The sequence below is a fragment of the Phacochoerus africanus genome, chromosome 6, assembly GCF_016906955.1.
Source record: "Phacochoerus africanus isolate WHEZ1 chromosome 6, ROS_Pafr_v1, whole genome shotgun sequence".
NCBI classification, from domain to species: Eukaryota; Metazoa; Chordata; class Mammalia; order Artiodactyla; family Suidae; genus Phacochoerus; species Phacochoerus africanus.
The window spans coordinates 34,592,470-34,613,705 of NC_062549.1; the positions used below are offsets into that span (position 1 = coordinate 34,592,470).

Consider the following 21,236-nt stretch of genomic DNA (forward strand, 5'->3'; position numbering starts at 1 on the left):
AAAGAATTGTTGATCAGTTTTCAACAACTCTTGTACTCACAGATCATGGTTGTTGAGAGTAACAGATTTAACAAATATTCATTGCATGTGTGGTTATATGCTGTATGCTGGACATATACCTCCTGGTCTTTAAGGTGTATTCATTTTTATAAGAAGGATAAATACCTTTATAAATAAAATAACTTCTAATGTCTTGTGCATTTCTCTTTCAGTTATAACCTTTTTTCTTATTGATCCTCTTCCATGATTAAGCTTTCACTAGTCGTTTCTGAAAATTAATGGATGAAACCTCTCTTTAAGTCAAGCTAAGCAGGACATAGCTGTTTCAAGAAGTTGCCTCTTAAAAACTATTACGTCTAGGTCACAGAATTATGTTTAGTGACACACAACTAGACTTGATAGAACTACTATTCTATATCAGCCAGTATTTCCAGTTCCTGTACTTCTCAAGTGTACCACCTCTTCCTGTGTCTTATATTTAATTATAAACCACTAAAAAATGTGGTCTTCATATATGCCACTGTCAAGTGTATCATATTTATCAGTTATTAGATGACTGAACAGAATGTCAATAAGATTGGACTATTGGAGAAATCAAAGGAGATTTCTAGAAATAGTGTTTTTATTTCATTGGGAGCTCTTGTTGGCATGTTAGACAGTGCCACCTTACAGGTTCTTGGTTTTAGAGTATGACCTGGGGGTGCCACCTGGCAGTGAGTTTTATAGGTTATTCACTTCTGAACACAGTTAACTTCTAACACTAATGTCTACATGTTCTGTGTGTTTTTTTTCTTTTTTAGCCATGCCCGGGGCATATGGAAGTTCCGGGGCCAGGGATCGAGTCTGAGCCAGAGCTGTGGCCACACCGGCTCCTTTAACCCACTGTGCTGGGCCGGGGGTCGAACTGGAGCCTCCAACAGAGACAAGTCCGATCATAAACCCACTGTGCTACAGCAGGAACTCTTATTCTCTGTTTAAGATGAAACATATATTTGGTGAAAATTCTGGCCTATAGAAAACAACAGTCTTCTGAGGGAAACAAATATCTGTAAAGTTATGGAGCCTCTGTATAGCATCATGAATTAAGAAAGAAAATAATTTCAAATGATAAGAAACAGACAAAAATTATAATTGTTCACATTTCACTTTTTTTTTTTTGTCTTTTTGCCATTTCTGGGGCTGCTCCCGCGGCATATGGAGGTTCCCAAGCGAGGGGTCTAATTGGAGCTGTAGCCACCGGCCTATGCCAGAGCCACAGCAGTGCGGGATCCAAACCTCGCCTGAGACCTACACCACAGCTCATGGCAACGCCGGATCCTTAACCCACTGAGCAAAGGCAGGGATTGAACCCGCAACCTCATGGTTCCTAGTTGGATTTGTTAACCACTGCGCCACGATGGGAACTCCCACATTTCACTTTTTAAATGACAACCTTTTTAGTTTCTCCTCTGCTGTTTCTCTCCTGTGTCCTTGTAGCAGAACAATCAGGGTATTTGTTGCATGAAATTTTGAAATTAATTTTTAGCAGCTGTGATAAAATTATTCCTGTTCCTTAATTTTGGGAATACATTTCTTGCTGGAGATTTGAGTGCTTTGTTAATTTTATTGATTATATAAGCTTGCATTTGGAAAATCTAGGAAGCAGACCTTTTGTATGTTGTATTTTCATACATTTGAATTAATTCTGGTTTGTTTTCAAGTTATGTCATCTTGATGGTGGTTTTTCTTTTATTTGCTAGGTATGCTTAAGAAATAATCCTCTCTATCATGCTGGAGCGGTTGCATTTTCAATTAGTGCTGGGATTCCTAAAGTTGGTGTCTTAATGGAATCAGTTTGGAATATGAATGATAGCTGTAGATTTCAACTGCGATCTCCTGAGAGCTTGAAAAGCATGGACAAAGCTAGCAAAACCACCGAAGCTAAGTAAGTACTGTGTCCTGACTAATCTTGAGTTGACACTAGTTTCTAGTTTGCTCTGTGTATGAAGGGGGTAGTTGGGAGACTCAGCGGTGTACAGTAACATAGATAAACATTAACAAGAGGGAAGGACCCTCTACATTTTGAAAGGTATTGGTAAAATTTCCTGTTTGCAACATGGGTAATATTTGTATATTATACTTATTCTTATATGGCAGCGTAGAGTTCTCCTTTGATGTCATTTACCATTAGAATGTGTCCTTTGGAGGTGTCGTGTAGCAGTGATAACGTGCTCAGCCTTACCGTCCTAGGCAGACTTCTCTCTTCTTTCCATGTGTAATCATCTTAATTTCGAAGCGTTTTAAAGGCTAATGTGCTGGGGAGGGAGATTCTATAAAAGGTTTGTAAACTTTTAGGTTGAGGGGGTATGTGAACAGAAATTCCGCTAAATTGTGTACACCCCACATTCTCAGACTGCGTTACTGTTTGGGAACCAGATACACAGATCTTAACAGCTACACTTTTAGAAGCATCTACTCATCTTTAAAAATATGTCTTGTAATTTTGTTGTTAGCTACATGAACTTCAAAACTTGAATATTGTTTCAAAATAATTTTTTCTTAATCTTATAAAATTACGTGACCATTATAGAAACGTGGAAGAGTAATATAACAGCACATTCCAGAAATCATGTTTTAAGTGTTCTGATGTACTACTTTCTTTTTTCCAGAATGTATACAAGCATTGAAAAAAATGACTGGGACTATACTATACATATAGATTTTTAAAGTTCTGAAATTTTTTAGTTTGTGCAAATGAATGGAGTGATAGTACAAGGGTTACTTTTAAACCCTTGTATTTTTAAATAAGTTAAAAAATGCTTTAATAGACCATAATATTGTAATTATGCCTAATTAAGGTTTTTGTGCTTTGTTTTGTGCTTTGTTCTCTGTCTTGTTTTTAAAAATAGATTTATATTTTCTCTCTACTTACATTGATTTTTATCTTAAAAATAAAAGTAGTGAAATCATTGTTTGTGAAACTCTGAAGAGCACTTGGAATCTTTTTCATATGCACAAATAGAAGAGATTAAAATAGAATATGGTATTTATATCCTGTGATTTATTAAATTTTTCATAATCTTCCTTGAAATTTGCCATCTATACTAATGAGCTGAGTACAATATCAAAATGAAATTAAATATTAAGAAGATCATCGTTTTCATGTCATTAGACTCTTCTAGTCATGGAAATGTGTTGACTTTATAAGAGCGTGTTGGTGATGAGTCAGTACTGGCCTGCCTCCATGGTCACAAGGTTTGCAGAGCAGCCATGAGAATTCATGTGTGCTCGTACTGAGCTCTTTGCTGAGATGCTGATGAAAATACCACTGTTTTCTATGGACTATTTCTAAACCCATGTGAGATCCCTGGTGGGAATAATAGCAGATGAGGGGTTAAGACAATGGCCTTGATTACATTATATAACCAGAGTGATCTATATGTAACAAATTTCTGAGTAATACATGACTTGTCTGTCCAAAAATTGATTTCTGCCCTTTAATGAATAAAATATATTTAATTTTTACTATCTGCGGAATATAGATGTAGTTATCTTTTCAGGTATGACAATAACAAAGTATCTCAAGAAAGAGGGATAGTTTATTAATATACTATAATTTTCATTTCATTTATAGCAAGTGATTATTCTTGAACCTCTGGTGGTAAACAAAGTTTTGTAAACCATTGTGAGTAGAGTTCCTCCTTTGAACTCTAGGAAATTAATGATCTAGTGGGCTTTTTTAAAATTGCTTTTGCTATCTTTTCAGTTAAATTGCTATGTCCAAGTCATTGTTCACTAAAACATTAAACTTGTTTGCTCAAGAGGCTTTGGATAAAGCTGTTGATAAAACTGAGTGTAGCTTTTGTTATTATTCCTAAATAAGGCTTATCTGAACCATTGTTCCAAGTTGTTGATCTCTTCACATGATAATTTCCCTTTCCTATTTTAAAACATTATTAGAAATTTGAAGTATGTACTGTGTATCTTTTTCAGTACCTTGTATCCTAAAGAATAATACCATTTTGTACAAGCTTCTACTGTTTCATTCTCTTATGAAAATAAACTTGAGTCTTAAAAATAAGCCATTTGACAGGTTCCTGATATTTCTTTTTCCTAATGATAAAGAGTGTCTCATTTATAATTGCAGGCCTGAAAGTAAGCAGGAACCAGTGAAAACGGAAATGGGTCCTCCGCCCTCTCCAGCCTCCACGTGCAGTGATGCGTCCTCAATTGCCAGCAGTGCATCGATGCCATACAGTAAGTTTTATGTGTAGTACCCGTTGGTCACAGCAAGGTCCTGGGCAGACCCCTGGGTTCAGTTGGTTTCTGATTTGAGGCAACTCAGACCATTTTTAAACATCTTTTAATATAAATTGTGTTCCTACTAGTTTGATTTTTTTTTTTTTAATGAGCAACTTTAAATGGGAAAACAGTATTTGCAGTGTTGTTTCTGGGAGCTGTAACTTTCACCAGAAGTAAAATGCATCGTAGTAATAGAAGGAAGTAACTGCCACTCTCTAGAATATCTGCCTGCCTTTGTTGAAATTGTTATTATTATAAATTGGTTATGGTCAGAACTTTTGCTCAGAATTGTAGAATTTATAAACCTAGATTTATTACTGCACCTTGAATTTGAAGAGTTTTTTTTTTTTTTTTTTTAAAGCATTCCAAATTTTTTTTTTTTTTTTGCATTCCAAAATTTTATAGCTACAGTTGCTTTGTACCCACGGAAATTGAAAGTTCGTTTTTAATAGTCATGTGATAGTTTGAAGAACAGGCCACCAGATCTTCCTTTTTAAACCTTGGTCAGACAGCCGTAATTTTGAGGGTCAAAAAGAAGTATTTAATTTCTTCTTTGCCATTGTTTATAGTAGTGTAATTATTCGTGTATTTATTAATATTGTCAGGCATTAACAGATGAGGATATTTTTCACTGTGAATTCATTTGAAGTGGAAGTTAATCGTGAAGTCTGTAAAGCAGTAGTAGTTCAGGAAATTTTTGTTTATGTATCTTAAGTATGTATCCCTTTACAAATGATCTTTTTTCATATATTTAGATGAAATCTATAAAGTCTCTTTCACATTTTCTTTTTGGTACTTACCATTTTGTTGTTGTCTAAGAACGACGACGGTCTACCCCTGCCCCCAAAGAGGAGGAAAAGGTGAACGAAGAGCAGTGGTCTCTTCGGGAAGTCGTTTTTGTGGAAGATGTTAAGAATGTTCCTGTTGGCAAGGTTTGTTCAGAATATCTAAGAATCAGTCACTAACTGAGCGGTAGTGGTATTGGGTATGGAAGAGTTTTTGGTTGGTGAGTGCTCATCAGCCCTTCCTCGAGGCGGCTTGGCTTCTCACCTCTAATGACCTCTTGAGTCCCATGCTTTAACCTGATGCACGTATCTCCTTTGTCCCTAACCGATGAAGTGATGATTATTATGCCTCTCCTTGAGCATTTTATGGTGATAATGCTGCTTTTTAAAAAACAGAAAAGTTGCAAAGAGGTAACATTACTTTTTGATACAGTCCATTCTTGGGGACTATTAGACAGTTTTAATGGAGATGATATTCTGTAACATTTAAAAATCTTATTACTATCTTTAAGCTTCCACTTTCTCTTCCCTTCTTCCTGGAGAGGGGCTTGCCTTCTAAGAAACCAAGTGAGTAGAGTCCATCAGCTGGAATGCCATTAATTTCACCTTTCTCTTCACACATCGTAAAAACAAAATGGGTCTATAGCTATAGCATATCTGCCAAGTAAAGGTTTTCCTGATTGCTCTTTAGTTTCTGAAATGCGATGGTCTTTCATGTGTGCTTAAAAGACAGAGTAGATCCATCATGTCCTGCAGTTTAGAAAGGCCTTTCTATGTATTATCGCATTGGATTTTCAAACAAAGTAGTTTATGGGCAGCTGTTTTTTTTGTTTTTTTTTTTTCCAAAGAAGATCTCACTGGCTTAAAATCAAAAGCAGTAAGTAGCAGAGTTGGAACTCAAGCATTCTGGTTTCAAGTCCTGTGCTCGGCTTTCTGTGCATTGCTGACTGTATCTGTGTTGTCCAGTATGGTAGCCACTGGCCATATATGTAGCCAGTTAAATTTATTAATGTTAATAACTTTGGCAAGTCAGTTGCTTGGTCATAGTAGCTTCGTTTCAAGTGCCCGGTAGCCAGTTATGGCTAACAGCTGGCATATTGGACCATGCAGATACAAAGTGTTTCCATCATCGCAAAAGTTCTTTGGCAGAGTGGGGCTCTAAACTACTGAAGAGGAAGGGTAGGAGGATTTCATGGATTATACTTAATTTTTTTAGTTGATTGCTAAACATCCACACACTAATCACTGTCCGTGTGGGTCAGTTGTTCCATAGAAAATAAGTCTCGGATGTAGACATCAACCACATGGCTTTGCTGAATATTTTCAGGTTAATTTTTTAACTCGGTAATCATTGAAGAAGCATACTCATAAGGAATTAAATGCCTTCATTGTTAATTTGTTCAATGAATATAATTTGCATGTTGATTTCATCTGAGTTGGTGTTAACATTTAGCATATCTACCTGTATTCTAGGTGCTGAAAGTGGATGGTGCCTATGTTGCTGTAAAATTTCCGGGAACATCCAGTAATACAAACTGTCAGAGCAACTCCGGTTCAGATGCTGACCCTTCTTCTCTCCTGCAGGATTGTCGGTTACTTAGAATAGATGAACTGCAGGTAAGTGGAGCGGGATTCTTCAGCAGGTGGATGTTGGGACCTCGAGTATGTTACAGATTTGAGAGCAGAATTCCTTCTGTGTCATACAGGTTGTCAAAACTGGTGGAACACCAAAAGTTCCTGACTGTTTCCAGAGGACTCCTAAAAAGCTTTGTATACCTGAAAAAACAGAAATACTAGCAGTGAATGTGGATTCCAAAGGTAAAGATTTTGTAACTTTTCGGTGGGATGTGCTCTATATCCTGTGAATACCTCTGCAGCAAATGGGGATACGACAAAGAAGTTCCCATTGTGGCTCAGCGGCAACAAACCCGACTGATATCTTTGAGGACACAGGTTCGATCCCTGGCCTCCTTCAGTGGGTTAAGGATCTGGTGTTGCCATGAGCTGTGGTGTAGGCTGGCAGCTACAGCACCAGTTTGACCCCTAGCCTGGGAACTTCTGTATTGCTGGGGGTGCAGCCCTAAATTAAAAAGACCAAAAAAAAAAAAAAACTGATGAAAAATAATAATAATAAAAAAGTATTTTCGGGTGCTTGATAGTTTTTTCCCCCCATATATAATATTATGGAATGAACTGTGTCTACATTTCAAATGTGGCTAGAGATGTAAAATTTGGTACGTACTTCCTAGAGTTTACTGAAGATGTATAACTTTTTTTTTTTTTAAACATGTCTTTCTGAAGGCGTGCATGCTGTTTTGAAGACTGGAAATTGGGTACGGTACTGTATCTTTGATCTCGCAACAGGAAAAGCAGAACAGGAAAATAATTTCCCTACAAGTAGCATCGCTTTCCTTGGTCAGAACGAGAGGAATGTAGCCATTTTCACTGCTGGACAGGTATAGAGGCTTATTTTTGTTTTTGAAAAGTTTTAAGACAACATTGGCATTTTTGTGAAGCTTAGGGTTCTGGCTCCAGCTTGCTCATAATTGAATTGTTGAAGTGTTGAGAACATTCAGCACATTTTAACACTAAGTTTCTTACTTGGTCACTGTTACAAACGTGGATGTATATAAAATCTAATTTGAAAATATGTATATATATATACCTGTTGAAAAAATCAGGCATGTGTTTTTGATTGGGAAGCAGCCTTTACTATTTTCCCCTCTGTTATAGGAATCTCCTATTATTCTTCGAGATGGAAATGGTACTATCTATCCAATGGCCAAAGACTGCATGGGAGGAATAAGGGATCCTGACTGGCTTGATCTTCCACCTATTAGTAGTCTTGGAATGGGTGTACATTCTTTAATAAATCTTCCTGCCAATTCAACAATCAAAAAGAAAGCTGCTATTATCATCATGGCTGTAGAGGTAATCTGACTTTTGAAACTGCTTGTCATTTCAGTTCCCAAGACGCTATTAGAGTCTAGGGAAACAGTCTCGACTAGATCATTCATTACCGCTTCCCTGCAGGACCTAATGGTCTATTAGGACAAGAGAGATGAGTGTACCATTGATGACAGTGTGGTTCAAGTGTTTTAGTAAGGCATGCATAGTGTCGTAGAACACAGGAGGGAGGGTTATAAATCCAGCTGTGACCGTAGAGGCTTCTCTGAGGAGGTGATACCTGGACATCGTTTTAAGTAAACAGATAGGGGTCTCCTAGACCGAAGATGCAGGTGGGAGGTGTTATCTTAGGCACGCACGCAGAGCAGCCTTTGTGAATCTCAGTAATATGGTGGGAGAACATGTACATGCTTTCAAAAGAACTGAAAGTTAGGGTTCATATGGAGCAATGAAAGGCAATGGATAAGGTGGGAGAAAGGCTTTGGGGTCGGGTGCCTTGTGTGTTAACCTATAGGGGGCTTAAGAATTCCCCAGAGAGCTAGGAGAGAAGGATTTTAAGTTATTTAGGGGGTTCTTGTTTGGTTTTTTAAGTTATTTGGGTGGTTGGTTGTTTAAGGACCGCACTCAAAGCATATGAAGTTCCCAACCTAGGGGTCTGATCAGAGCTACAGCTGCTGGCCTATGCCACAGCCACAGCCACAGCAACAAGGGATCCAAGCCTTGCCTGCGACCTCCGCCTTGGCTCACAGCAATGCTGAATCCTTACCCCACTGAGGGCAACCAGGGATGGAACCTACAACCTTGCGGATACCAGTCGGGTTCTTAACTTGCTGAGTCACAACAGGAACTCCCTGTGTTTGCTTGTTTTTTAATGAAGATGAGCAGTTGATAGAGAGCAGAAATTTAGAGACCAGGTAAAAAAGCTAATGTAATTTTCCACGTTAGAAACAGAGGAAGCCTTAACTCTTGGCAACAAGAAGAAGGGATGGATTTAAATGATCTTAAGGAAGTAGTAGCTCTAAAGCTTGGTGACAGGATGTCAGCAGTAAGTGAAAGGAAGGCGTGGTTGATGGGGAGATGAAAAATAGGAGGAGAGACAAGTGAGATAGGGAAGAGGATGAGTTTAGTTTTCGAACGTATTGTGGTTGAGGTATTTATTTGTATTTGTCAGATGTGGAGGCAACACCACTGGAAGTTACTGGAGTAATTTGAGCAGATCTGATTTTACTTCGATTTTTAAAAAGTCACTACTGATATACTGAGAATACGAGGGCATAGGTTGGAAGTCAGGAGACCAGTTAGGGGGCTAATAAAAGGATTTAGGGTGGAAGGTGATATTGGCTTGGCCCAGGAGTGATTAATGAGTGCTTCAATTCTAGATAATACTGCAGTATGTTTTAAAGGAGAGCAAACAGGATCTGCGTATGGCTAAATACAGGGTGTCAAACAGTTGAAGCAAGAGGGCAAAACGTTTTGAAGAATGAAATGGCCATTTATCAAGATGAAGACTGCAGGCATGAAGCGGGTTCAGGAGGATGACAGCCCGAGTTGTTAGAGTTGTTACGTTTAGGTTCTTATCAGATCCAAGAGGAGATGGTGAATAGAGAGTTAGATGTGGACGTTGGAAGGACCAGGAGAGAGAGGAGCAAACTGGAGAAACATACTTAGAGGAGTTGTCCGTCTCTCTGTGATATTTAGAGGCATTATTCTCACTGGGATTACTGAAGTCTTGGAGGAGAAAGAAACAAGCCCTAAGGACTTAGCCATGAGAATGGTCTCAACGTTTAAATGCCAGGAGACGAAGAGGAACTTGCACAAGAGACTGAGAAGGAGTTGGAGGAAAACTAGAATGATTGTTGTCTCAGAAGCTAAGTGAAGAGTGCGCGTCAAGCAGTGTGTTGTTCAGCTGTAGCACGTGATGCTGTTGGCCAGTAAGGCCTGCCCTGAATACTCACTTTTGTGTGTGGCTCCTTCTAGGTCATCAAGGGTGGGAAGGAAAGCCTGATTGGAATGAGCTCAGGAGAAAATGGGAGTTGAGGAACTGGAGATACAGACAACTCTCGAGGAGCTTTTCTATAAAAGTTGGAAATGGAGCTTAGAATGGGAACTTAGGGAGTTCCTGTTGTGGCTCAGTGGAAATGAATCTGACCAGCATCCCTGAGGACGCACGTTCAATCCCTGGCCTGGCTCAGTGGGTTAAGGATCTGGTGTTGCCGTGAGCTGTGGTGTAGGTCGCAGACATGGCTCGGATCTGGCGTTGCTGTGGCTGTGGCGTAGGCCGGCGGTACAGCTCCTGATTTGACCCCTAGCTTGGGAGCCTCTATATGCCATGTGTGCGGCCCTAAAAAGAAAAAAAAAAAAAGAATGAGAGCTTATTTATCCTCCAGTAGGTTGGAGGTGATAAGCTTATTAGAATTGTATCTAAAATAATCTGAACCTAGGTGCTCCTGAGAACTACCTATTAGTTTTTGTTTAGAGGCACATATTCTTGGTTTAGCTTTAATTGTCACCTACCAGACTCATGGTTCCAAACTGGTACAGGTGTGGGGTTAAAGAAGGGGGCTGTGGCCAGAACTTGGCCCCTTGAAATAGCCTTCACATCATTTAAAAATTCTTGATTGGTCGTCGACATTCAGAAATCACAGGATTTATATTTATAACCCAGCTTTTCAGTTGCTCTTAAAAAATTAGAAGATCCGGTAACGTGGGCCTTCATTAAAACATTAATCTGCTCCTTTTAGAGGCTATACGTAGTCTCTCCAATTCATTGCAATTTCATTACTTAAAATTAGCTGCTCTGAGTCTACATGCTAGTTGCCATATATTAGACGGTTCGTGCTGTCTTCTTCATACGTACGTAGCCTCCTTCACTCATTCATGCTATTCGAGATGCTTCTGTAGGCATTTGCTGCTCTTTGTCAGCATCGCAAGGGTAGGGCTAAAGTGTGTCATTATTTGTCTTTGTACCTCATTTGTTAAAGCTTGGAGCACAGTCGATGTGCAGAAATTTTTCCTGCACTCTGCCTTTTGTTATGTGAATCAGGGACAGCATGGCGTGATGTGGAATAAGCTTTTAAGCCATGACATAGTGAGTGTAGTATTGATGCGTTGCCGTGAGAGCCCCTATGCTGACCAGCAAGTTGGGGATGAGAGCTGCTTCCAACCAGATGACGGGCTGATTTCTTGAAAACATTCTGTGTCACAGCAGCGTGCAGCAAAAGAGATTGATTTTAAAAAGTACTATGCTTTTTATTCTCTGGAGAGACCTTGACATATTCTCTCAATGTATTGATTAATGCATGTATGTTGCTAGACTTTGGCAAATTTAGTCTTGTGTGGCCCCCCTTCTTACTCTTGAACTGGAGCGTGCAGTTTTTGGGGCCACCTCAGAACCCTAGTTAGTTCCACACTCCAGTGTCAGGTACTGAAAACAGTTTTGCAGTTGTATTTTCTTGTGTTCTCCTTCCCCGGTTGTTACTTCCTCTCCTCTCCATAAGGTTGGGGGAAAGGATAGGTTACTTAGTTTGTGGAGAGGTGGCATGTTCAAAAGCATCTTTTTCCTTTCCTTTGTATTCCCACACATTCATTCCCATCTGCTTTCTTCTAGTCCCTAATTCTAGTTAAAGTGAACAGATTTACTTGTTTTCTATAACTAATGCTTTACATGCAGTCCATTAAATAATCTCATAACTATGTTTGTTACCATTCCGAAAAAAGTACATTTGAACTCTTAGGTATGTTCATGCTGTGTCTTAGTCTGTTTAAGCCAGTACAGACAGAGTGGCTTATAGACAGCCGAAATTTACTTCTCACAGTTAAGGAAGGTGGGAAACTTAAGATCAGGGTGGGCAGATTCAGTGTCTGGCGAGGGCCCTTTCACTGGTTCAGAGATGGCCATGTGTCGTCACGCAGCAGCAGGAGAGAACTCTGGTCTCTCCAGCTCCTTTTAAGGGCACTGATCACATTCCTGAAGGCTCCACCCTCATGACCTAGTCACTGGCCAAAGGCTCTGCCTCCAAATACCATCACATTGGGGATGAGGCTTCATCATGAATTTGCGGGGAGAGGGAAGCAGATATTCAGTCCTAGCATGCTGTTTCTCAGGTAGGTACTTTATCAGTACTACTGTGTCCTTGACTGTGATGGACACTAGTTGTCACCTTTGGCGTATTGCATCTGTCGTGATTACTGAGGGGAGTTGAAGGTTTTGGGTTTTACGTACACACCATAGTGTGATGTAACCTTAAAGAGGCAAGAGGATGAGAATAAGCTTGGAGTAAAATGTATACCCTCTACTTGCCTGGTGAGCAGTACCAATAGGATTCTAATTAGTTACATATGATGTAAATTAAAGGTTCTGTAACTACAATCTGTAGGTTCATTCCAGCCACTTGCATTCCTTCATGGGTTGTATATGGCTGCTTTCCTGCTCTGGTCACAGCGTTGAGGTAGGTGCAAAAGCTGAAACTATTTACTGGTCCTTTACAGAAAGTTGACTGACTCTCTCGTTCCTCTCAGTCGTGTTCTCTGCTTCTGAGTGCCATTAAGTTCAGCTGCTTTTGCCAGGCCACCTTAAATTATCTCTGCATATCTGCCAAAGCTGATTATATTATTGTGTTGGCCATGAGAAATGTTTGACCTGTGTAATGTGCTATTCAAACTCATTAAAATTTTTTTGCTGTTTTATCCGAGCACAGAAACAAACCTTAATGCAGCACATCCTACGCTGTGACTATGAGGCCTGTCGACAATACCTTATGAATCTTGAGCAAGCAGTTGTTTTAGAACAAAATCTACAGATGCTGCAGACATTCATCAGCCACAGATGTGATGGAAATAGAAATATTTTGCATGCTTGTGTATCAGTTTGCTTTCCGACCAGCAATAAGGAAACTAAAGAAGAAGAGGGTAAGATTAAGGAGTATAACATGATCTTTAAAAGGAATTTTAGGGAGTTCCTGTCATGGCGCAGTGGACACGAATCTGACTAGGAACCATGAGGTTTCAGGTTCGAACCTTGGACGCTCAGTGGGTCAAGGATCCGGTGTTGCTGTGAGCTGTAGTGTGGGTGGCAGACGTGGCTCGGATCCCGCGTTGCTGTGGCTGTGGTGTAGGCCGGCAGCTGTAGCTCTGATTCGACCCCTGGCCTGGGAACCTCTGTATGCCACGGTTAGGCCCTAAAAAGCTTTTTGGTCAGTTTCGAAAGTTTTAAAAGGAATTTTGGTCAGTTTTGAAAATACAAAAATTATTAAAAGAAAGAAAAGAAAATCACTATAAAGAATTCATATGGGAGTTCCCGTTGTGGCGCAGTGGTTAACAAATCCGACTAGGAACCATGAGGTTTCGGGTTCGGTCCCTGCCCTTGCTCAGTGGGTTAAGGATCTGGCGTTGCCGTGAGCTGTGGTGTAGGTTGCAGACGCGGCTCGGATCCCGCGTTGCTGTGGCTCTGGCGTAGGCTGGTGGCTACAGCTCCGATTCAAACCCTAGCCTGGGAATCTCCATATGCCCCGGGAGCGGCCCAAGAAATAGCAACAACAACAACAACAACAACAAAAAGACAAAAAAGACAAAAAAAAAAAATTCATATGTACTTTTACTTTGTTTTGTAAAGTCTAGGAGCTTTGACATTCTCAGAAGGTAAAAAATGCCTGTTCTTTTGTGAGGATGAATATGTAACATGAATAAGAAATTTTCTTATCAATGTGTTTCTGTTGTCTTAAATTCTGTTTTGCTATATACGAACTGTATGTTGTTATAAACAAACTGTATATATAGTACTTAAGAGTTTACTGATTTTGTAATTATAGGTGACTTTTATAACCATGAGAATTATTTTGCTATCCCAATTTTAAGAATATATAGAGAAAAATAACCTAGTGTTCGATGTTTTGGAAAAGTAAATAAGTTTTTTTTGTTTGTTTGTTTTTATCATTTTTTTTGCCCTAAAGTTTTTAATTGGCTAAGTGAACAGGGAAACTGAAAAAGTGCAACTGTGTAATTCATAATGATTTTCCTTTTTTTGAATTCTGTCGATGACATTCTGGTAGTTTTTGAATAAGTGTTTTTCAAGTTTCTGACCTTTATCATGTTACCACTGACTCACTAAAGGCTTATAAGATGAGACTAAGGTACTGCTATATGAGTCTTTTCTTCCTTGTTAGTGAAAACTAAATTTCAGCCTGCTTGTGAATAACCCTGTTTTTTATTTTGGGGGGTTGAAAAGTAAGACAGAATAAGGAAATAATTCTAAGTAAAAACAAAGCTTTTATCACTAGTATGTGAATTAGAGCACAGAATACCTAGCGATACTTGTTACTTTTGAAATTTAAACTGATCCTAATTTTTTCTCTTGTTTCAGAAGCAGAGCGCTCTGAAAGAAATACATTTGCAGAAAGGCTTTCTGCTGTGGAGGCCATTGCAAATGCAATATCCGTTGTCTCAAGTAATGGCCCAGGTAATCGGGCTGGATCATCAAGTAGTCGAAGGTAATGTGATTTTTACCAGGAAAGTTTAATTGGCGGAAACGTAATCCAAGTACAGAAAGAAATGTATCTCTTCCCTATCATATGCATGAATTGGTAGGTCCTTTTGTTTTATTTTTGTTCCTCCCAATATCACTCTGGGAACAATATCTGACAATATCTAATTGGAGGTTAAGAGTAGAACAATAATAGGATCCTTCAAAAATTTGAGGTAACTTAGATGCGTAGTTTGAACTTGATTCTTTGAATGTGTTTTAAATTTATCATTCTTACTTCCTAGGAAGTTCTTTTCTTTAGTTGGAGAACAAGTAACATAATAATTGAAAGAACTTAGACCTTTTATTTTCAGATTGCTTATTTAGCTCAATTTCTCAGATGTCCCAATGATCTGGGAAGAAGTGAAAGGCTGGTATCTATTATGAATGTTTGATATTTAGAATTTTCAGGTTTTCTGAGTTGTGGGATGGACAAAACTTTGTAATACATTAAAAATTACTAGATGTTCGAATAGATGAAGAATATAAAGAATTCAGGATATAGGTGTTTTTGGTTTTGTTTTTTATTTTTTTCCTGAAGAAAAAAAAGCACATTTATATTAGACATGAGAGCCAGGATTCTTGGATGCTTGACAGATCACTAACGGAAGCACTGCTCACTGTGCTAATATGTGATAGGTTGTAAAGTCTACTTAAAACGAAGACTCACTTTACCTGTTTCTTGTTTTATATTCATCTGTCCCTTTAAAAATGATTCTTCTACAATTCGTTCCAACCTGATAGTTTCCCAGGTTCAAAAACATTCTGAAGGGAGGTTCATCAAAAGCGATTTATGGGTGACCAAATTTTAATTTAAAACCAGTGCAAAAACATTATGTAGACTATGCAAAATGGAAATTATCATCAGCTTATTTTGTGTAGGACTACACTAGGCAGACAAAGCGTTTGGTCTAAAGTGGAAAGCAACTTAAATTCTTCGTGAAGAAATTAGTGTCTGAATTATTTCAGGTATTTCATTTCCTCAGGGAAAATACAGATGCAAATCAAGTTGGACTCTTGATATGGTTGGTCCAATGCCAGTGCTGCCATCTTTTTTCATGTAAGGATTATTTTGAAGGCAAAGACTAAAAGGAGCTTCAAGAGTGGGTGATGTGTTGCTCACAGAAATAATTTGCAGAGTAAGCTCCTTTGAGGCATTTGCCGAAGATTTCACTGCAGTGCTCTTAACCAATTCAAACTCAGGGCTGCCGGTTGAACAGATGAAAGCACAGGAGTCTTATTATCCACGCCGGGCAGTAGGAAGTCCACAGACTCTGCTTCATTGAAGTGAAACCCTCCTCTAGACTACAATGGATTTTCTAGGCGATGCCCCTTGATGAGTATGCAGGCTGGGATTCATGAGCTGTAAAGCTCAAAACTGATGAAATTTCAATATTGAATGGAGTACTGTTAAATGCCTTCAGATGATGATTTGACTCAGAAGTTTTGTTATGTGACTCAATAGTGCCTGAGTACAAAGGGCAGATTTAGTGGAAAGCTTGATTGATGCATCTGATTGCAGGTGTATGTACTCTAGAGATTGTTAATCTGGAAGACACATGACCTTCGCTTTTTTGTCACAGTGGTATGTTTGAACATGACTGGATTCTAAGGCTTCTGTAGCATGGATATAACGTGCTTACAAAGAGGAAATTACATCATCCTTGAATTCTTCCATATTGTCAGAAAATACGATGACTCCAGGCAAGCCTATACGAAGAAATGTCAAAACTCTGAATCTTAGCAGCCAAGGTGGTATCTCCTCAGTATTGTCCTCAGCCACTGAGGATACAGGTGAATCTTCATGAATTGTGTACAACATCTTGAAGAATAATTTTCTTTTTTTTGTTTTTTGTTTTTTATTTTTAAAGAATCTGTATGAGGAGCTGGGCATTGTACTTAAAAATGTTCCCAAGACCTAATGAAGAAAAGAGGTTAAGGACAATTTTTTTAAATGACAAGGAATGACCCCCTCATTTAATATTGAATTGACTACATCACAACAACAGAGTTGGGAGTTTGCAAGTTCAAGATGAGACTACGGTCTCAGTTTATCTTCATTTATTCTTAATCTGCTCTAAGCTAGAGGTTGGAGAATAAATAGCCCACCTATGTTTCGTTTGGCCTATGCAGTGTTAAAATTTTTCTTCTTTAAAATTCGAATGCCTTTAGATGAGCATGTATGCCTCTGGTTTGCATTACTCCCTACTTCTTACACCTGACTGCCCTTTCCTCAATTTATTTTACCTTCCAGGCCCAGTAGGCATTGTGCTTGTGACCCTGGTGTCAGCATTCTTCTTAATAAGCCCAAAACATGTGTTTATTTTCAGGTTATTTGCAGTGCCTCCCAATTATTGCTGATTTTTTTTTTTTTTTTTCCTCTGTGTGTTTCGAGTAAGACACATTAGGATACCAAGTGTCTGTGTTGGGCTTAATTAAAATTGTGTAGGAGCATCACAGTGTGAAGAGTCACCCTGGTGTGTGCTGTTACTGGTAAGGAGCCTGCCGTGCTCTGTGGTGATAGCTTTGGACAGGAAGTGACCTTGACCGAAATAATCACTGTGCCCTGCTCCCCTCTCTGTTATAAAAACTCTTGAACTCAGATTTCCAAATTGGGAGAAGAAGACCCTGATAATAGTGTATACTATAATAACTAGTATATTTTTGAGACATTAAAATTTACTTTGCAGAATCTTCCAAAAAAAGGTTTCTCTTCCCAAAGGTACCTCATCATACACAAGCCTCATAAAATAGATGTGTTCCTGAAAGCAAAAATTTTTGTAAATGCCTTTAAAAAAAAAAAGTTTCCTTATAAAAGTGAAAATGTATTGGTATGGAAAAACACATTTACCCTCGGATTAAATAATTATTAGAATTAGGATTCAAACATTAATACAGATCTTTCTGAATTACTTATTTGCAGACATATAACGCCTACCTGGTAAATCTGAATGAAGGGATTTGCCTTATGTGCTCTTTCTTAGTTGCTGTTAGTTCTTAATGTGTTTATTTTGTAGCCGTTGTAAGTTTTTATTCAGAGGTATAGCTCTTTATACAGGTAGTATACTAGTTCCCCTAACGAGGTCTGTGTTTGTGATTATTCCTTTATCTTTTTAGTGATGTGCACACCTGTGCAGATTTTTTTTTTTTTTTGTATAGCAGCACAAAAAAATTCATGCCCAGACATTAATCTAACAACACCTTTTATAAGCTCCAGTTCCATTCATTAATTTCCTTGGGATGAAGTTGTACTGTTAAAAAAAACCTTTTTGTATAAAAATAAATCTAAATTGGTCTTTGTTTTAAAATTACTTACTGTGTGGATATTATTTCAATTGCTTTTAAGATCATAAAAAAAGGGATTTAGTGGGCTAACAATAATGGTTTTGTGCTAATCAGTATGTTTTGCTAATGTCTACTATTAAACTTAATTCTTACTGATGATAAACAGGGGACAGATTTTTTTTTGTTTTAATGTTCAGCTGTTCATTTATCTTAACTGTATGAAAGATTATTTTCTAATCTTACTTCACTGCAACTTTTGTTCCCTGTGCTTAAGTTTGTGTGGGAGCTTAATATAGTGGTTCTAGTGCTGAACTGGGTACTACGAGCCCCCAGTGGCATTTCTATCCCTTGCTGACTTATTCTGTGATTCCAGAATTGGCATTTGTACTTCACTTTCCTGCCTGGAGTATTTGCTTGTAGAACAAGCTTTGATCTCAGATGAGACGTTCTGTGCACCTTATCATTACAGTCAGATGTGGTAGTGAGCTCTGATTTTGTCCATGTTCTTCTAGTTTGAGATTACGGGAAATGATGCGGCGTTCATTGAGAGCGGCTGGTTTGGGTAGACATGAAGCTGGAGCTTCATCCAGTGACCACCAAGATCCAGTCTCACCCCCCATTGCTCCTCCTAGTTGGGTTCCTGACCCTCCTGCAATGGATCCTGGTAAGATCTGTTACTTTCTTTAGCGTTTAACAAAAAGATAAGGTCATGAAAGAAAAGAAATGTTTCAGTGGGCTATTTAGAAATCTGAAGTAATTAACTTTGGCATGAGTATGATAACTAGTTTATGGAGATTTAAGGGATTTGTCACTTTAAAATTCTCCAAAGTCTTGTGAGATGTCCCTCTTCTATCAAAATACATATTTCTGAATTGGTAAGGTGCCAGCTAGTAATACATCAAGATTTATAGTCAGTAATTTGTCAGGTGGGTTCCTTCCCTTATGTGTAGTTTGGAAAAGAAGTTTCAACTCACACCTCTGTCCGCTGTGACCTTGGCTTGCAGAGAAAAGCCTTAAGGCCAGTTAAAAGCACATGTTAGGGGTATGTTGCCTATAATGATGTACATCCTGCTGTTCTGTTTACTGAAAGATGGTGACATTGATTTTATCCTGGCCCCTGCTGTGGGATCTCTTACCACAGCAGCGACTGGCACCGGTCAAGGACCAAGCACCTCCACCATTCCAGGTGAGAATCTCTCCTGTTTTATTCTCCTAGGCTTTTGGAAGATAGACGTGTACACTTTGCATATAGTTTTGTACAGATCTGCAGTTTGTCTCAAGGAGACTTTTCTTGGCTTAGAAACATCTATTGAATTCTCGTCTTTATACCAGTGAGGTTGTGGTCTGTACATACATTTAATCAGTTGAGATTTGTAAAATGGGTTACTCTTTAAATTCTCTGTAATGAAGTTACTAATGTGTTGCTAATACTAGAATATTTTTCTGGTGGTCTGTCTGATAGATGATTGGTATAATAGTTCAGATTAGTCTTTCACTCTGTTTTGTATACTCTTGTTTTGTTACCAAATGGATCCGCTTAAATTACAGGTCCTTCCACAGAGCCATCTGTAGTAGAATCTAAGGATCGAAAGGCTAACGCTCATTTTATATTAAAATTGCTATGTGACAGTGTTGTTCTGCAGCCCTATCTACGAGAACTCCTCTCTGCCAAGTAAGAAGTTTTATATACTTTTGATATGAAGGTTTAGCTTAGCTCCTTGTACTAAGTTGATCTTGCAATGTATGAACAACAGTTACCTTAATTAAATTTAAAATAATTTATCAGAGTCTAGCATTGTATTTTCTGTGTCCAAGAGTTCTCTTTAGTGAAAGAGCCCTCCCCCCCCCCTTTTTTGGGGGGGGGGGCTTTTTAGGGCCACACCCACAGCATACGGAAGTTCCCAGGCTAAGGGTGGAATCAAAGCTACAGCTGCCAGCCTACTCCAGAGCCACAACAGCGAGGGGTCTAAGCCACATCTCCCACCTACACCCAGCTCATGGCAACGCCGGATCCTCAACCCACTGAGCAAGGCCAGTAATCAAACCTGCGTCCTCATGGATACTAGTCAGATTTGTTTCCGCCGAGTCATGATGGGAACTCCAAAAGAGCCCTTCTTAATGTAATACAATGTACACTAAATAAATGCAGTCTGATTTTATGTTAGCTTGATCAGAGTAGGTATGTTAAAAAGATCACATATAGCTATTCTCAAATGTTGAAGGCATGAATTAGTTGTATCACTGTCACTTGGAGAACTTTAAAAATTACACAGACAGATTCTTATCCAAGTTCTACACTAGACGTATGACTCATCAGGTCTGGAATGGGGCCTGGAAGCTGTATTTTGAAACCCCAAGGATGATTCTGAGGGATTCTTTGGAAATCTTACCTTGCAGAGCCATCATGCAATCCTACAGATTTTGATAAGAATTCTGTTGTAAATGCTTGTTAACCATGAATCGATTACATCTCGACTTTCAGCATGACTGTCTGTCTTCCTTTACAAACTCTCAATCATGAGCATTTTTATCATAGTTATTAATCTGTGCCAAACTATACTTGTATTAAACACTCTTATTTAGATATAACTCTCTGAATTAAGTGATATTATCCCCACTGGGCTTAGAGGTTAATTAATTTGCCCAGGATCACAACACTAGTGAGTGATAGAGCTGGAATTTCAGCCCTGGTCTATCTCTTGATTACAGAACTGAGACTTCCAGGCATGACCCTTATGTCATCTTCCCATATTTAAGTATAAGAAGGTGGTTTGAGTTTTTAATTTCTGAAAGCAAGGCAGTTTCATGTTTAAGCCTTAACTGCCCTTTGAATGACAATGACCAAATTTATGAAATTATGATTACTATAATGAAGGCTGCTCCAATAGTAAAATAAGTCATTGGATTGTAAATAGAGTTATTACTATAGAAGCATCTTACTAATTTATTAGTGATTTGAGGCATAGGTAAAAAGGTGTATATACAGATAGATGCAGTATATCTTTTTATTTTCTCAGTTGTCCCTTTTTTGTATTTGTGGTACTTTAAAACATTTATCTTTGTATGATTTCCTCAAAATCATGTGGTATTGTCTGAAAAGTTATTTTATGTTCTTAGTTTGCTTTCTCTTTGTTATTAGTCCACTCTGTATTTCTACAGTTAATGTCTTCTTCACTAGTACTTTATTTTAGTATCCTCACAATGATTGACTTTTTGTCTTCCTTTATCTAGGGAAATATATTAAATACCTGGAAAATACTCAATATGCCACTGTATTAATAAGCTGGTGTTATCAGGAGAGATAGTCCTTTTGCCTGACTTTAGGTGATAAACGTAGGAATTACCAACTGGCCGTTTTTCCTTTTTTATGTTACAATATAGGAGAATTTCCTAGAGTTGCTAAGAAAATTTCCTAAGTGGTGTATCTGGAAATTATTTACCATGGAGAATGACTTAGTTAG

General features: G+C 38.5%; 1 protein-coding gene across 8 annotated transcripts in view; it reads left to right on the top strand.

The window, feature by feature from the left end:
* UBR5 (ubiquitin protein ligase E3 component n-recognin 5) overlaps positions 1-21,236 on the top strand; it is a 149,118-nt gene that overhangs the window by 79,590 nt on the left and 48,292 nt on the right. For 7 of the 8 annotated variants that reach the window (XR_007135418.1, XM_047783494.1, XM_047783495.1 and 4 more), the window contains 12 exons: positions 1,740-1,924; positions 4,127-4,236; positions 5,101-5,213; positions 6,540-6,683; positions 6,773-6,884; positions 7,368-7,522; positions 7,800-7,997; positions 12,671-12,881; positions 14,332-14,458; positions 18,288-18,439; positions 18,866-18,961; positions 19,324-19,447. Coding sequence is in view for 7 of the 8 variants with exons in the window: in XM_047783494.1 (XP_047639450.1) it covers positions 1,740-1,924; positions 4,127-4,236; positions 5,101-5,213; positions 6,540-6,683; positions 6,773-6,884; positions 7,368-7,522; positions 7,800-7,997; positions 12,671-12,881; positions 14,332-14,458; positions 18,288-18,439; positions 18,866-18,961; positions 19,324-19,447 (1,727 nt within the window). In the remaining variant the exon portion in view is untranslated. The remainder of the gene's footprint in view (positions 1-1,739; positions 1,925-4,126; positions 4,237-5,100; positions 5,214-6,539; positions 6,684-6,772; positions 6,885-7,367; positions 7,523-7,799; positions 7,998-12,670; positions 12,882-14,331; positions 14,459-18,287; positions 18,440-18,865; positions 18,962-19,323; positions 19,448-21,236) is intronic. The other variant, XM_047783497.1, reaches the window with a different exon arrangement.